Source organism: Epinephelus lanceolatus, chromosome 8 (assembly GCF_041903045.1).
Source record: "Epinephelus lanceolatus isolate andai-2023 chromosome 8, ASM4190304v1, whole genome shotgun sequence".
NCBI lineage: Eukaryota > Metazoa > Chordata > Actinopteri > Perciformes > Serranidae > Epinephelus > Epinephelus lanceolatus.
In genome coordinates, this window is record NC_135741.1 from 37,734,897 (window position 1) to 37,752,762 (window position 17,866).

Sequence of the window (17,866 nt, forward strand, 5' to 3'; positions counted from 1 at the left end):
TCTATAACCCACCTGGCATGTGCCGTGCTATTTGTGCAGCTATCAGGGGGTTACATAATACAAGTTCCTTCTCACACACACACACACACACACACACACACACACATACACCCGTCTCTTTGTCTACATGCTGTCAGGGAGGCCTGTGTGCACATAGACAACTTAAAATAGAGTTGGACACATATGAGTTCCCCCGTTACGTCGAGGCGTGTCCCCTGTGGGCACAGCAGGTTCTGGTTACACATGAGAGGCAGAAGGAGCTTAATATTCCACAGACCAAGCGCAGGGCTTCACACTTCCCTACTACAGTGGTCCAGCGGCTGACCACCCTTCATCAGTCCTCAGGGAGCGTTTCACTGGAACAACGTCACCATGCCTAAAGTCTTAGTGCCAGGTGAGTATGGGCAGATATGGGTTTGAACGTGCACTCTCATCTACAGAAAGAGTGTTTGGATAGCATTTTAAAGAGATTATTTTACATGACAAAATGAACAGAGGCAGCCTTCACCAAAAGTGCATTCACTCTCATTTTTGTAAGGCTTTTACAAGGAATGTTTTGGCCATCACATGAAAAACTGACTTGACCTTTACTGTTAAAATACCAACCTCATGTCTGTTTGCTGAAATATATATAAAGAACTCCCAGAACTTTGCAAATATGCTTTGAATGCATATTACAGGGGTCACACCACTTACTGTGTATGATATCATTAGCTGTTAAGGTAATATATTCCCATCTGTGTGCCAGTGTTACATTGTCGCTCTAATGGATGGCACTGACAGCTTTAATGGCAGGTTCATTGGGGTTAAAACGCATACATAGTTCCAACATGGTGTTCATACTGACTAAAATGTTACTAAAATTGTAACATTTTAAATAAAAATGCATTTTACCTTTTGTAATTTGTGATTCCAAGGTCAAAATACCTTTCTTCAGCTCAGTTTAAGCACTCAAAGTCATATCATAAATGTCCAGGGTTGTATGTCAGTGCTGAATCTACTGAGGGATTGAGTATCAGCTGGGAAAATGTCAAGAGAGTATGTTTGATGGATGTGATTTGCCAGCAGATTCTCCAAGTCCTGTCAAGTGTGACAGGTGATCAGGCAGCGCTCAATGTAGACTTCAGCTTTTAGCTTTTTTTTTTTTTTTTTTAAATGTTTCCTGTTGTAGTTAATTCCCAGTTGATCCCCACTATTAAAATGCTGTTGTAATGGTTGCTATTTATAGGCCTACCTCCACCAGGCACGGGGCAGCTGGCGAGTATGATGACACATTATGCCGAGTTTTTTAATGGGTAAAAAATAGAAATGCAATGGTCTAACCAGCTGCTACCTGTAGAGCTTCATTTCATAACTGACAGGGTTTAGGTGGTTGTAATGATTTATAGCAGGTATTGGTGGAGACTGTGTTGTGAGATTGTTTCCATTCGGTGTGATACTCTGATGTGACTGCAGAGATTTCACACCAGTGTTGTCTTGCAGTCAATGCAGGCTTGTTTTACGATCTGCCGCAGCAGGTGTGGAGAGCTGACAACAAATGTGTTAATGATCAAACTGATCAAATTCAGACGAGTCTCATATTAAATGTCCAGTTTATCCAAATCACAAAATACAGATTAGCCATGCATTTAGTTCTGAGTTGATTTACTGAATTTATTTTTGTGCTGCAGACTTAATTGTGAACTATTTTCTACAAAAGTAATAGTTCCCAAAAATATTCTAAGTCTGAAGACAGTTTTTTCAGTAGCTCACCTACTTTCTTACTATTTCTGCTTTGAGACATAACCACACTTGTTTTGTCTCCCTTTAACCTGGACCGTGGACTTTTTGCTTACACAGCAGAGGGAGGAAGTGAGTATGGAGTTGAGAAATTCCTAAGGAATTTGGGGAAGATGTGAAGCATTTCACGTGCAGTGTTTACTATATGGATGTGAGATGGTCACATCACCATATATTCTTTCTCCAAAGCACTTTTGAATGCAACCTAGTGCTATGGATCTTGGTAAATGAACATCTATTCCATATGAAATAGAAAGTGATGGGATATAGTGCAAATGGACACCATTTATTAATCTGTTGTTCACATTTAATATTGGTTCTCTGGTTCATTGTAATGGATTACAAAGAGAGATCACTCAAAACTGAACTGAATGTGAACATTTATATTGATAAATGACTTTTCCCAGGTGGCTCACTCACTCCTCCACCATGGAAATGCTTATAAGTTAACAAAGCAGCACACAAACAAGACTTAATTGACCTTCAGACTTGTTTGAACCATTGAAGGAATGCCAGGGAGACACAGGAAATGCATCTTCACGTGCACGGAGGATTTTAGAAATGGCATCAATGTAGTAATGAAATTTCATCACCTGTGACCTTGTCGTGCCACGGGGAGCACTGAGACTACGAAATCATCTCTGCATGTGTCATGAGGATGCTATTACCAATTCTTTGTCCAACTGCTGTTATTTCAAAAGTAACTGTGAATTCATTTTAACAGTTACGTGTCCTCTCCATTGTTCATCCTTATACTGTATGTTACCTTAATCCCACTTATCCATTTACCATAAAGTGGTGTCTCATTTCATTGCTCATATCTATTGCATGTATTTCTAATCTATATTATACAGAAGCTGAGAACAGCTGTGCTTGCAATTATTTTTTTAAATGCCATTAGCTGTTTTGTTATCTCATAAAAGCAAGGTTTATCTCGAGATACAAGAACAAGATAATCAACCCATTATCATGAGAAAACAAAAAGCTGTCTTCCTTTGGAAGCCAAGAATGGCCATGCTGGTTATTGTTTTTCAAGTGCTGTTATCTATTTCTTTATTTCGAGATAACAAGATAATCAATCTGTTATCACAAGAAAACGAAAGGTTGTTTCCTCTCATTACTTATAAAGTTTATCAGAGACCAGGAGTGCCATGCCAGCATAGCGTCTTGACAACTATGGCACCTGTATTAAACTGAAAATGTCAGATTAATGAGTCCCCATCATTAATCAACGCATCACACTACTTCAATCAAGGTCTAACAATACAATTATGAATCCTCCCCGACATGGTGTGACAGTGATCTCAAAAGGCTGAAATCATGTGTGATTAAAATGAGCCAGACACTCATTATCTCTCAGTTCTCAATAATTATTCTGTGATCTCAAGAAAACAAAACTCAATATCTTGTGATAAATGATCTCATTATCTTGAGAAATCTGCTTTTGTTTTCTATGTAATTAAACCATAATCATGAGAAAACAAGCTTTTGTTATATCGCAATAACAAAATAATAAACTTGTGATCTCAAAACAACGGCATTAAAAAAAAAAAATTGCAAACACGGATGTTATTGGCGTCCGTAATATTCTATATTGGTAAAAACTGATAAATATTATAGTGCAGGCACAGTCTCTGTTCCTGTTATGTATTAGTAAGGTATTTGTCATTATGTCACACATACACTGTAAAACACAGTAAAGGGTTTATGTGTTTGTATGTCATCTTCATGTATAACACCTTTCTAACCAATGCTTTTTGAATGCTCTCTTCTTTGGATGTTTTTCCGGGTGGTGCTTCTTTCTTGCTGGGCATAATCAGGTCAAGAGAGTAAGTATGGAGACTGAGACGTAGACACCAACATAATTTTAGTCTTATGTGCCGTACTGGAATTGTTGTCTTAGAGTAGAAAGCCTTGGGTTTTGCCTAGTAGATGCATGTAACAAGTATAGTTTGACCTAGAGAGTAGTTACGTCTGTAGTCGCCATCAAGTAATGCTTCATACTTTCACTGTGTTTCTTATAAAGCCTGTTTAAGAACTGTTGTTCATAGCTTGGTTCATAACTCCAGTCATTTTGGCCTGGGACCCTCTTTTCCTGTCATTTTTTCAACATAAAAATAGATTCTGATCAAAGTCATCACATTTATATCCATGTAGAGCCATACCCTGACTGATGGGGTGCAAATTATGATAAAATGCAAAATATACAAAGAGAAATGATAGGCAAACTGGGTCTGGAGTTAAAAACATATTTAATAAGGATTTATCATTTTGTATTTGTATGAGTTGAGCCGAAGGTGTGTGTCAGTGCTTCATCACTGTAGGCTAGTTCCTCTGTGTGCATGGGACCAATCTAGAGGTCAGAGTTGCAGACTTGTAATGGCTGAGTCAATCTTTGGTCATGTATACAACGCATGTGCTGGAGCTCGTTCACATCAAATTAGGTAATGTATGTGCCTTTCTATAATGGATGTAGAATATGCATCTTTCATTCATCATGAATACATTTTTCTGTAGTCATATTCATGCAGCATAGATTAGCAGTCAGAAAGTTCTGTCTGTGGTTTTCCTCAGAGCCACAGCCTGTCTAATGCAGTGCTGCATGGTGTGATGGGAGCACAGTGCATATCTGGTATCAACAGAACAAACCTTTGTTGTGCCTGACAGAGACCGATGATAAGATGCGGGCCTTCGCGGAACAGGTCTTTGCATCTGAGACCAAAAGCGAGGACGTCCGCGATGAGATCTCTATGTTTGATGTGGCTGAGGACTGTCCCATCATGCACCAAGAGATGGCCCACCATCTGCACACTGATGACGATATTGCGAGACGGTGAGACGGGACATTTTGTATTGTCAAAAATGGGCAAAAATATAGCTGATGTTGATCATTAGGGGAACTTTGCTTGTGTTTCACAACAAATACTTCATAAATTTTGCTAATGTATGAAGCCAACCACTTAACCTAACCCCCCCTCCTTATCCACAGCAAGAGGCACCAGCGCCGCACCATGACCGTGCCTGCAGCCGCTGTCCAGTCAGTTGCTGCCCCTGTAGTGCCAGTGGAGGTGGACACACCCCTCTACCTGGAAGTGCCTGACTTCCAGAGAGTGGCCATCATCGGAGACTACGCCTCCGGGGTACTGTTCATTTTCTGTTCATCACATTCTTATTTAATGGTGAACTTTGAGTATGTGAATGTTTGCCTTAATACTTTAAGAAAATATCACCTACTTTTTCAGAGTAAGATAAATCTTCAAATAAATATTTTAAATAATAATAATATTTTTTTTAAAATAAAGTCTCCTTCTCCTTTTTTCATTTTTACCTTTGAAAGCAACTATAACTTAACATGTCGAATCTGACAACCAAGTTTCAATTACCGGTATGTAACTTTTCAAACTTAGAGGAAGGAAACTTCCTGGAGAGTTTGATAATATGCCAACCATTTTCTTTCCAAACATAATTTGCGTAGTTTAGTCAACAGTCAGCAGAACATCCATTCAATCATCATTCCATTACATTTAACAAGAAGTTTAAGTTAATTTGACTAAAAGGTCCAGTGTGTAAGATTTAGGGGGATTTAGTGGAATCTAGCAGTAAGGATTTTCAGAGGTTTTTACCTTGAGCTGAATCACCCACAGAGGTCGCTTTCTCTCCAAAACAAACAGACCACGTGATTAAAACCAGTAAAAACACTGAATAAAGCAGTTTCAGTTACAAATCAGTGTGCTGTTCAGCGTGTCGCGACAGGCTGCTCGCCCCACACCTGCAAATATGTGCCCACTTTTCTTCTCTGATAAGCTCCAGTTATTCAGGAGTTTTTTTCCAGGAACTATATTATCCACAGAGGTCTCTTCCTCTCCACGACAAATAGACCAGGTGATTAAAAATGGTGAAAACACGCAATAAAGCAGTTTTGCATCAAAAAGTCTATCTTTTTCCAAGACTGCTCATTGCAATCACAGTTAGCTGCTAATGGCTCTATTTAGAGCCAGTGTTTTGTTTGTCCGTTCTGGGCTTCTGTAGAAACATAGTGGTGCAACCTGGGTGCAACATGGCAATCTTAGTGGAGGAGGACCCACTCCCTATGTATACATACACGTCTCATTCTAAGGTTACAAAAACACAACAATTCTTATTTTTGGGTAATTATATAGCAAAGAAAACATAATTATTACAATACATTTTCAATTCTGGAAATATATGCCCCTAAATCCTACACACTGGAATCAGGTCTGCCCACTATTGTCGTGGTCGCTCATTACGACTCCTTTGGTGTTGCCCCATGGCTGTCGTACGGAGCAGACTCAAACGGCAGCGGGTTGTCTATGTTACTAGAGCTGGCTCGTCTTTTCTCGAAACTTTACACCATCATCAGGTCTGGAATCATTTTTGGGGAAATTTGCTTACTTTTTGCTAAGAGTTAAATGACTGATACTACTTTGATATGTGTCTGTTTAATGTAAGGCTTCAGCCAGCAGCCAGTTAGCTTAGCTTAGCATAAAGATTGGAAACCAACCTATTCCTTTGAGTTTAAGAAAACATGACTTTTTAAATGTTGTTAGTGCTGTAGCAGTAGTAGCTGAAGTTTCTACACCTATATTTACTGCATGCATGAAAGATTCCTCAACTTGACTGGGGTCAAGTTGACAGGGATGCAGACTTTGAATTTCAGTGACCATATGTGTCTGTGGGTCAGTGACCTCACAGCCACCCTCTCACTAACTGAGGCCCATGAATGGAGCTCAACTGGAGCAGGCCGGGGTTTAGGTTTCATGAGTGTGGGTCTGACATTTATAGGAAGAGAAACACTTTGGAGCTAGCTGATTGTTTTTTTCGCTTTGGCCTAACCTCATGTTTGTTAAGATATGTTTCATGTATACTTAAAAAATAATATACTGCATAATATCACAGAGAACAAATGGAATGCAGTGTATCAGAGAGATTTTTAATAATCAAGCCTCCATGCCTTTCATCAAGCAAATATAAATAATTATTAAATATGTATTAAGTCTGTTGCATGAGTTGAGAGTTCATCTTGTTTACAAAAGAAATCCCTCAAATGTTGACACAGTTGCATGTCGTTGTAATGCTATATTTTTTCACAGGTATTTTTTGCCTGCAAAATCTGTAACATCTCTTAAATCTGCTATTCAGGTGACCATGGATGACTTTGAGCTGTCCTGTAAGGGTCTGTACCGTGCCTTGACCATCAGGGAGAAGTACATGAGGCTGGCCTTCCAGCGCTTCCCACGGACGGCCTCTAAGTACCTGCGTGAGATCGAGGGAGAGTCCTTCAAAGATGAAGATCAGGTGCAGCCAGGTGAGGAGGAAAGAGAGTAGAGGCTTAATAAGGTGATGGATGTGGGGGTTTAAATAAAGGAGCTTATGTTAGATGTTTTCTGTACCATTGGGTATCCCAGATGATTAATTTGCATGTTGCATCCATCCATCAGTCTTCACATCTCCTCCAAAGAACGGTGACGACCCCTTTGATACCAAGAACCTGCAAAAGGATCTGGGTTATGTTGCTCGTATGAAGGATGGTCTCATCTATGTGTACAATGACGCTGCAGCTGCTGACAAACATCAGCCCAAAGACCTGCCCTGCCCCGACTACAACACCTTCATCGACGACATGAACTTCCTCATTGCTCTCATTGCACAGGGCCCAACGTGAGTCTTTTGAAAGGTGTTGATTTCTCTGTTCCTAACTTTAAAATTGAAATATGTCAGTTGTCTCTGTTGTCCTTCCATAATTTAACCATTATTCAATTTCTGTATGACCCAGATCTTGTAAATGATGTCATGTGGATGACTCCCAGGGTTAAATGTCTGTTAAAGGCCCAGTTCATATGATTTAGTGGCAGCTAGTGGTGAAGAACTTCTATTGTGTGCCAAGCATGTAGGAGCACTACAGTGGCTGACGTGAAAATACAAATAACCTTATCTAGAGCCAGTGTTTGGTTTGTCCGTGCTGGGCTACTGTAGAACGACATGACGGCATGGTATTATAAACTAGTGAAAACATAGTTATGAATATAATATTCCATTTCTGCCAACAGATGCCCCTAAATCCTACACACTGGACCCTTAAGTAATTTAAGTTACCACAAGTCATCAGTTTGTGGTCCTGGGGATCCACGCAGGGGTGCAAGAAAGAACAAGACGCCTCAAATCAACATTTTCCTATTACAAACAATGGTGAAATATGTCTGCTGTTTGACAGCTGCATGTGTATCGCCTCACAGTGCTGCTCATGTGTTAACCCTCATCCTGTAAATACATTCAACATACAAGGACTATAGACTGGATTCTCTGAGGACCCTACAAATAAACTACTAATAAGAAACAACCATCATAGCAAAATGTATACTCATTTCCACTCAAAACATTATTAGTTATGTTATTAATGCCATCTGAAGAAAAAAAACACAGATTATTCTTAGGATAGTTACAGTTAAGATAACTTGGAACATCATCTTATTTTAGGATGAGCAGTATTTAAAGGTACAGTGTGTAGGATTTAGGGGAACATATTGGCAGAAATGGTATATAATATTCATAACTATGTTTTCATTAGTTTATAATCACCTGGAAATAAGAATTGTTGTTTTTTTCTTACCTTAGAATGAGCCGTTTATATCTATATACGTAGCAGGTCCTCTTTCACAGTGTCCACCATGTTGTTTCTACAATAGGCCAGAAGGGACAAATCAAACATTGGCCTAAGGGCCTTTCAGGTTTTCATTGGCCACCATAGTGGTCCTTCAAGCGTGGCACGCGGGAGAAGTTTGACCTCACCAATGCCACTAATGTTCGGTAACTGTCCAGTTCACCCACGTTTTCACCTTTTGTGAATGAGCTACAAAACATCTGGTTGTATATTCCAAGGAGGACGCAAGAGGATGACAAAAAGTTAAAATATTTCATTTCTGCCCATATTCTTTGCCAGCCTCACCTTATTTTACTAATCATCCACTAAAATGATACCCAGTTCGTCGTCTACCGTCTTCCTGATTCAGTGTGAACGCAGCATTAATCCTACACACCTGACCTTTCAAATCACCAGGAGAGCACACAAGAAAATTTGTGTCTTTCTCCTTCAAAATGTTTGACAGATTGTATATAAGGAACAAAGTGATTGACAAAGTCATGAAAAATTGGAATGATAGAATATAATAAAAGGTGTATCTCTGGTGTCTGCGGGTACTCAATTCAGTAGGATGAGGGTTTTCAGAATCAGAAAGGTTTTATTGCTGAGTAACTTTGCAAGGAATTTGTCTTGGAGGTTTCGGTACATAGCATTAAAAACAGTGCAAAAATATAAAGACATAATATAAATACACTGTGCTTCTCTTTGTTTTGCAGTAAGACTTACACTCACCGCCGACTGAAGTTCCTCATGTCCAAGTTCAATGTGCATGAGATGCTGAATGAGATGGAGGAGCTGAAGGAGCTCAAGATGAACCCCCACAGGGACTTCTACAACTGCAGGAAGGTAGACATGAAAAGCATTTAATATGGACATAAAAGCTGCACAAAATAACAATAAATCAACCTCAAGTCTTTTGAGTTCACTGAATATGAGTATTTCCAGTGTACTCAAACATTTATTGAATTTGGTTTTGTCTGTGTATTTCAATTACATTCACATGTACATGAATGATGAGATTCTATACATTAAAGTTTAAACGTCTATTTCTCCCGTTTGTCCTCACTGCACTACCACGCACCTTGTGTGTATCTTTAGCTCCCCCTTGTGACCAAGCAGACTTATTAGACCATATAAACTCAAAACCTCAATGATCCACTCTGTATCATCTCTATGCCATTCCAGGTGGACACCCACATCCACGCTGCAGCCTGCATGAACCAGAAGCACCTGCTGCGCTTCATCAAGAAGACTTACCGTGTGGACGCTGACCGCGTCGTGCACAACCTCAAAGGGAGAGAGGTCACCATGAAAGAGCTCTTTGAGTCCCTTAACCTGCATCCTTATGACCTCACTGTGGACTCCCTGGATGTGCACGCTGTACGTAACTCACTTGTTGGAACATTGGTGGCTTTAGATGGGAACAGGATAATAAAAATGCACAGCTATAAATGAAATGTAAAGGATACATGAGAAATCAACATTTCATTGCTATTTTAAAAAGCATCCAAGTATATTGGCTATGGTATTGATTTTCTTTTTGTAAGTACGCTTAATGAGGAAAAAGTAGGGGAGAGCAACAGTCAAAGGTTTTATATTAAAAATTGCTGGGTTTTTTAGTCAGTGTGTAGACAATAAAATAAATATATTTCATCAAAAAAGGCCAAAATTTAAACATCTAGAGCAGGTTTTTACATTTTAATTTCCTTATCTGCTCTATGAGAAATGTTTAAAGTGAAGATCCAAATTTTCTTCTTTCTTTTTTTTTTTTTTTTTAAACTGCCATTATTACCATTTGGTTCCACATTTTTCGATCCCCTCAGTCAACCCTCTTGTCTCTTTCTTGTTTCTCTGAAGGGAAGACAAACCTTCCAGCGCTTCGATAAGTTCAATGCCAAGTACAACCCCGTAGGAGCCAGTGAGCTGCGTGACCTGTACCTGAAGACAGAGAACCACCTTGGTGGAGAGTACTTTGCCACCATCATTAAGGTCAGTTTCTATATTAATTGAATAGACAAGAAAAATCACAGAAAACAGTCTTAGAAAAATAGGTTTTGATAATGAAACATCCCAGAGGGAGATATTATACAGCTTGTCTGTTTAGCAGCCTGCTGATATGCCAGCTCTAGATCATCTATTATGCACCAAAATCATGTGATCTAGGCCTGATTTGACCTCTGTGTAAACCAGGAAGTAGCCACTGACCTGGAGGAAGCTAAGTACCAGTATGCTGAGCCTCGTCTGTCCATCTACGGCTGCAACCCTAACGAGTGGACCAAGCTCTCCAGCTGGTTCGTCAAGAACAGAGTCTACTCCCCAAACCTCAAATGGATGATTCAAGTACCCAGGATCTAGTAAGTTTTCAATCACTATTATTTCTTCTACACAGTTTGACCCAGCTGTGAGACAGATGGAGAATGATTTAACCTGCTGTGGATAAATTGTAGATTTAGCTATAGATTCTACTTAACTTGATATTAAAGAAAAATCTATCTTTACTTCCCTGTAAGCTTGAAAAGAGGGCTCAAAAGCTGTAAAAGAAGAAGAAGGCTAGAATTCATATTTAAATGAACATGTTTTGCCCCTCTTCTATCTTAGTGACATCTTCAGAGGCAGGAACTTTGTGCCCCACTTTGGCAAGATGTTGGAGAACATTTTCCTTCCCGTGTTCCAGGCCACCATCAACCCACAGTCCAACCCAGACCTCAGTATCTTCCTCCAGCATGTGAGTCAGAAACAGACACAAAAGGCAGTAACAGGGATGATCATTACAGTTCAGACATAGAAAGATACCAAATGGTATCTTGGTTAAAGGACAGATTTCACTGTCATTAATTAGGGACTGTGTGAAAGTTACTGGGGTGGGAAGGGTAGCCCAAGAGGTGATGAATATTTTATTTTTCATAAAAAAAAAACAAGGCCCCCTCCAGCATTATCAATATTTTCTTTGGACCCTTCCCTTTAAAAAAAAGTAATACCCTCCCAAAATATCTAAAAACTTTATGTTTCTGACAAATATTGCTGAAAATACAGCCACTCTCTATTTTTGAATAAAGGGTTGCTAAATAATAATAAATAAGTGAACTCATTATTATTTTTTACTTTTACTAATATCCAATACATATGGCAAACTGTAACTCATTGACTGTTTACAATCACCTATTTGTATGCGCAATTTAAAACAAAAATTTGCGCATAAGAAAAACCTCAGTGGAAATGTCGAAAATGAAAACAAAATATCAAAATACCACAAAAAAGTTTTTTCTTGATCTTAAACAGATAAAGTGAATAAATGATGACATACAGAAATTATGAAATGATGTGACTTAAATGTCTTTTTTGTCTCTAGATAGATTTTAACACGCATATGTGTGCACACAGGCTGTTCCAAGAGCACAGGGCTGTAATATTAGCTGTTCAAACCTCTCTATTTTCATTGTCCAATGTGCTCTATGTTATTATACATCCATTGTTTTCTCTGTTTGAGGTTTGATTGGTGTTCTTATAGTTCTGTCACTCTTGTGGTGCCCTCCTCTTCTGCAGTGATATAATGGCACCTGACTGGGGAATCACCACCACTTACTGCTGATCTCAGTGAACCACCTCTCAATAATCACATAGCATTAGTTGATGGAAAAGTGCATAAATTTGCATTTTCTTTTGCCAATTTTCTAAAAATTTGGTTAAAATTGGACATTTTGATGGAAACACAACTGATAACACACATAAAAACCATCATTATGATGTAGCTTTTTTTTAAATGTCTTTTTTTATAATCAGTATATTATAAACATAAAAATTGAAATATGGGTTAATAAAAAATAAATGTCCGCCCCTCCTGCTCTCCCAAAAATGTTAGACTACCCTTCCTTCAGCAAAAAAAAAAAGAATACCCTACCTTTTTATCATCTTACCTTCTCCCACAATACTTTCTGTGCAGTCCCTTAAGGATGTAGCTATGAGATAAATGATAAAACATCTACCTCAGAAGTGTTAAGACAAATGTGACATGGTGAGACATGTGGATAGCAAATTAATAGACCACACATGTCTGCTGAATACACAAACAGATACAACCAGTTTTAAAAGTTATCTTAACACTCAAGAATACTCTCAAGAGTAAAGTTAAATCACCTGAGAGCTGTCTGTTCCCTGTGTCATTAACTGTCTGCCTCCTGTTGTGTAGGTGACAGGTTTTGACAGTGTGGATGATGAGTCCAAGCACAGTGGTCACATGTTCTCCACTAAGAGCCCCAAACCAGAGGAGTGGGACATCACCAAGAACCCCTCCTACACCTACTACATCTACTACATGTATGCCAACATTGCTGTGCTCAACCAGCTCCGCAGGTCAGTAACTTTGTCTGCATACACACCGTTTTGTCTTTTCTACTATTAGCTAGTAGTGCAAGAAAATGATTATTAAAACATCCCCTCCACTCAAAAATGTGTTTTTTCTTCTGTTAATGTGACCTAAAATGTCTGACCTTGACCAAACTGACTTGTATCTGTGCAAAGTTTGTCACTAGAGAAGTGATTTCAGATTCCTCTACTGAAGGGGGCGATGTCTGTGCACTTTCCTAAAATATGAGATTCAAACGCAACCCAGGCAAGCTAGATTTGCTATGTCACCCACAAATTCAAAAGCAAATCGCTGTCTGTTTAATTGCTGACAAAAAAAACCTAGAAACCTCTACCACAGAGCGGACTTATTCAAGGCAATGTGAAAATCTCAGCCAGACAGAATACATTTGTCTGCAAAGTTTGATTAGACCTCTGGTATATAATTACATACAAACAATGAGACAGTGTATGCATCGTCATACATAAACATCACTCAAATTAACATGTACCAACCAGGAAGAGTCTCAAAATGACCACAGAGAGATGCAAAGGAACTGCATAGAGACACAAAAAAACTACAAAAATGTGAAAACAACCAGAAAGTTACACAAAACAACCACAAGGAGACACTTAACAACTACAAATGGAGACCAAACAGCTACAAATAGACACATAATGACTACAAAGCATCACAAATTGACCAAAAAGGACATAAATTTACTTCAAAGAGACACACATTTACCTCAGTAAGACAAAAAGTATCTTCGAGGCCAAAATGACAACAAGACACAAAACCAGGAAGAGACTCAGAAGGACCACTATGACACAAAAAGACCATAAAGAGATACAATGAGATACAAATCATTCAAATCAATCACCATTGTCTCATAATCCGCCCATGCTTATTTATCTTCTGCCTTACAGACAGAGGGGGATGAACACATTCATGTTCAGGCCTCACTGCGGTGAGGCCGGTGCCATCACCCATCTGCTGGCTGCCTTCATGACTGCTGACAACATCTCTCACGGCCTCAACCTGAAGAAGGTCAGTCCTCTTTTTCTTTCTGTAAATTAGCACTTTAATTCAGCAGCAGTCATGGGTACATTCACTCAACATGATTAAGCACCAGCTCAGTCTCAGACTTCTGTGAAGAATCCACAAGGTATAATATGACAATGATATACTATACGCACAGCTGTGTCATAAGGAGAAGATTAAAATGCACTTCTATGCATTATTACCTTCACGAGATTTGAATTTGTATCTAACTGTCAATATATGATGTTAGTGTGAATCCAATCATCTAACAGCCTAGGACAGAAACATATCCTCAAGATTACGTGTGAGCAGATGATAAAAGATGATAATAAATGATGGTTATAAATGGGGAGCCCCAAGATTCATTTATGTATTTGGCCAAGGCAGCTCCTTATTCAACAGCACAGTCTATAGTGTGTAGCTACCAACCAAACTGCGAGAGCCCTAAAGGAGATCCATTGAAGAACCTTAATGAAGTTTTTCTTGCTCAGATTGTCAGTGGTTTTTGTGATGTTAATTAATGATGCGCACGCATTTTTTTCATTTGGAACCAGAGACATTGAGTAGAGCCACCAGGATTTGTTTTAAATTTAAGGCACGATGGCGATAAATGCACTCTGTGTAGTATTTTGAGTTGCGATGCTTGTATTTTGTATTGTTCCAGTAATCTTCCTACACATCTTCTGTAATCTCTCACTACCCTCTCCAATTTCTGTCACAGCCCCAGCATACAAAATAGTACCGAAGACCTGCTTCTCTATAGTGGAGGCATTAAAACTAATTAACAAAGATGTATTTTTTTCTTGATAGAATCTCTTATCTGAAAGTACCAAAGGATGCTCTCTCTGAATATATCATATTTTCTTATATCTGATGAAAGGGCATTGGAACCTATTCCTCAAGAGGTCCTGGAAGGAAAAATTTCTTTTCAGGCCCACTGATTGAAACCTGGATCTGGAGTAGGTGTTGGATCTTTTTTTAATATGTAGTACTGCTCTCCAGGCCTTAGCTGTATTAATTGCCAGGGTTATTACAACAATTTTTATCTGATTTCCTATTTTTTAAAAGAGAGCATGTTTGTAAGGGGATATTCAGACTACTGTATAATTGATAATGAAATGTCAAGTGCACTCTCAGAGCTGAGATTCATCTTTTGAGTAATCTTGGAGTTAAAACATTACTTACTGCCTGTTAAGTATTTTTTTCCTGCTGTGTTATCAGAAATAAAGACCAAAAATCAGGTCAAATTTCCAGGCCTTGACAAATAATGTCACACTCTGATCATCCATGTAGGCGTTGTTTCAATATTTAGGAGGACACATATCAACCCCCCAAGATTTTGAGCCTCAAAAACTTCATTTCCTGCAATCTGGTGAATTTTTACACACCAATTTGTGCCTTTTGTGCATCAGTGAATGCTAAAAATGTCATGGTACTTTCGCTTCAGTCATGCATAGCTGCTTCTTCTTTTTTTGGGGTTGTATACTGCTACCACCTGCTTTACCAGAGGCATTATTATGTCGAGGCTATGAGTTGCGTTCTCAAAATAAAATTAAAGTCCTCTGCTACTTTCATGTTTTTATTGGCAGGGCCGCGTATGTCACTGATTGAACCTGATCTTGCAAACTGATCATATCTATCAATCTCCCTCCACCAGGGTCCTGTGCTGCAGTACCTGTACTTCCTGACCCAGATCCCCATCGCCATGTCTCCTCTCAGCAACAACAGCCTGTTCCTGGAATACGCCAAGAACCCGCTGCTGGAGTTCCACAAGAAAGGCCTGGTGGTTTCTCTGTCCACTGACGACCCCATGCAGTTCCATTACACCAAGGTGTGAGCATATGGAGGGCGTAGACCATGGCACATACTGTGCTGTATATAATTAGTTTTGTATTGTGTACATTTACAAATGAATAATTTTAGGTTTAGTATACAAATCCTGCAGACAAACTAATTTACAGCACACTCAAATGGAACTAGAGTAGAATATGCATTGAATGACAATGCATTGTAAGCTAAGAGTATCCAAGAGTAAGTCACGGACTCTCTGTCCACAGGAACCCCTGATGGAAGAGTACGCCATTGCAGCCCAGGTCTTCAAGCTCAGTACCTGCGACATGTGTGAGATCTCCAGGAACAGTGTTCTGCAGAGCGCCTTGTCCCATGAGGTAACAAATCTGATGGAGAGCTTAACGGAACTGTGTGTAGGATTTAGTTGTATATAGTGGTAAGAACTGCAGATTGCCAGGTGTGTACCAGGCATGAACCACCAGGTAGGATTCCTTCAATGTTAATTGTTCAGGAGGGTTATACTGGCAGCCAAATGCCCTGTAGAGGTCTTTTCCTTTCCAGAACAAACAGACCTGCTGATTTAAACTGTAAACACACTAAATAAAGCAATTGCACGTTAAAAATCAGTGTTTCTCCAGTGCTGTTCAGCTCATTGCAGATGGGTCACAACCCCAGAACCTTTTCTCTGATAAGTTAGTGTGTGCTCATCTTTTTTCTCTGAAAACTTAACTTTCAGACATTAAGGAAGTTTTTGCTGTGAGCTGAATTATCTGCAGAGGTCTCCTCCTCTCTAAAACAAACAGACCTGGTGATTAAAACCAGTAAAACCACTGAATAAAGCAGTTTAATGTTAAAGTTCAGTGTTTTTCTGATGCTGTTCAGTTCTTCTCAGATGGGCTGCTAACTCCGGTAGCCTACGTGAAAACATGCAATGGCCCTCTCAAGAGCTAGTGTTGGTTTGTCTGTTCTGGGCTACTGTAGAAACATGGCAGACTCCGTAAATGAGGACTCCCTGTATAGATATAAACGGTTTATTCTAAGTAAACGAAAAGACAACAATTCTTATTTTCAGGTGATAAAACACACACACACACACAAAAAACATACTTATTATGTTATAATCTGTTTCTGCCAATATATCCCCCTAAATCCTACACACTGGACTGTTAAATGTGGTGATGCCTTGTTGGATTTTTAACACATCAATAAATGAGCCTGTAAGATTTGTCTTTCTTTTATATTGACATTATTATTGGTGCAAAACAGTTACTGCGGAGGTGCTTCTACGCTTATGAGCTTCACGTCAAATCCTCTGAAAGTCACACAGACACTGTCTTCACACTGTACAGACTGCTCTTAAATGTAGATTGCACATCATTTTCCACATAGAGGCGGTTTTTATAAGCACACCAAAACATGCTTGTGGTTTTCTGCTATGTTCCAGGAGAAGAGCCACTACCTGGGTAACAACTACCTGAAGGAGGGTCCAGAGGGCAACGACATCCGTAAGACCAATGTGGCCCAGATCCGTATGGCATATCGCTATGAGACCCTGTGCTATGAGCTCAACCTCATCAAGGAGGGTATAAAGTCTGAGTAAACACTCTCAAATCTGACTCACACCCATTCAAACTTATCTCTGTTGTGATGTAGAAAAGTTTCTACATTTGTTTTTCACAGTAACTCTTAAACAATTGAATCTTAAAGAAACTGACCTTCTAGCACACTGATGTTCTCTCCTTTGGAGGAAGATTTTTTTGTGAACTGTCTTCATTGCATATCATCTGCACACCTTGTCCAGTTCACTTGTACATTACAGTATGTGTGTTCCATGTGGAGAAACATCATGTATGAGAATGAAAGGAAATAAAATGTGAAATAACAAGTGTCTTTGTGTGGTAGTTGCCCCACTGACGCACACCATCATTTAATCCGTAGCCTATTACTTTGCAACATTATTTACTTGACAACAAGATTTTGTCTATTTGCTTTGATTTTGTGACTTGGCAGAGCTACTGCTGCCTTCAGATGCTCCTCATAACCTCTGACCTGTAAACTGTAAATGAGGCTTGGTATGCACTTTTATTTGGCGCCTTGTGTCTTTTACACTGTGAACCAAAAGTGTTTTTCTGATGGCTGTTGTTTCCTTTAGAAGTTTAGCTGCATCAGCAGAATGAATGGTGAAATGTGCATTAGTCATTTAGTTATTAGTCTAAGCTGATGCATAATGCATCACCATTAGTTATTGACAAAGC

General features: G+C 39.2%; 1 protein-coding gene across 2 annotated transcripts; it reads left to right on the forward strand.

The window, feature by feature from the left end:
• Positions 1–257: 257 nt before the first annotated feature.
• On the forward strand, positions 258–17,496 carry ampd1 (adenosine monophosphate deaminase 1 (isoform M)). Of its 2 annotated transcripts, none has more exons than XM_033628127.2 (15): positions 258–394; positions 4,447–4,612; positions 4,769–4,919; positions 6,940–7,105; positions 7,239–7,458; positions 9,154–9,283; positions 9,623–9,817; positions 10,295–10,426; positions 10,628–10,791; positions 11,036–11,162; positions 12,624–12,787; positions 13,706–13,826; positions 15,478–15,651; positions 15,878–15,988; positions 17,056–17,496. In XM_033628127.2, the coding sequence occupies exons 1-15, from the start codon at positions 373–375 to the stop codon at positions 17,209–17,211; spliced, it is 2,199 nt and encodes a 732-aa protein (XP_033484018.1). In that variant the 5' UTR covers positions 258–372; the 3' UTR covers positions 17,212–17,496. The 2 variants fall into 2 exon arrangements, with proteins under 2 accessions (XP_033484018.1, XP_078026398.1); XM_078170272.1 differs by lacking the exon at positions 258–394 and adding an exon at positions 3,590–3,608.
• The last annotated feature ends 370 nt before the right edge of the window (positions 17,497–17,866 follow it).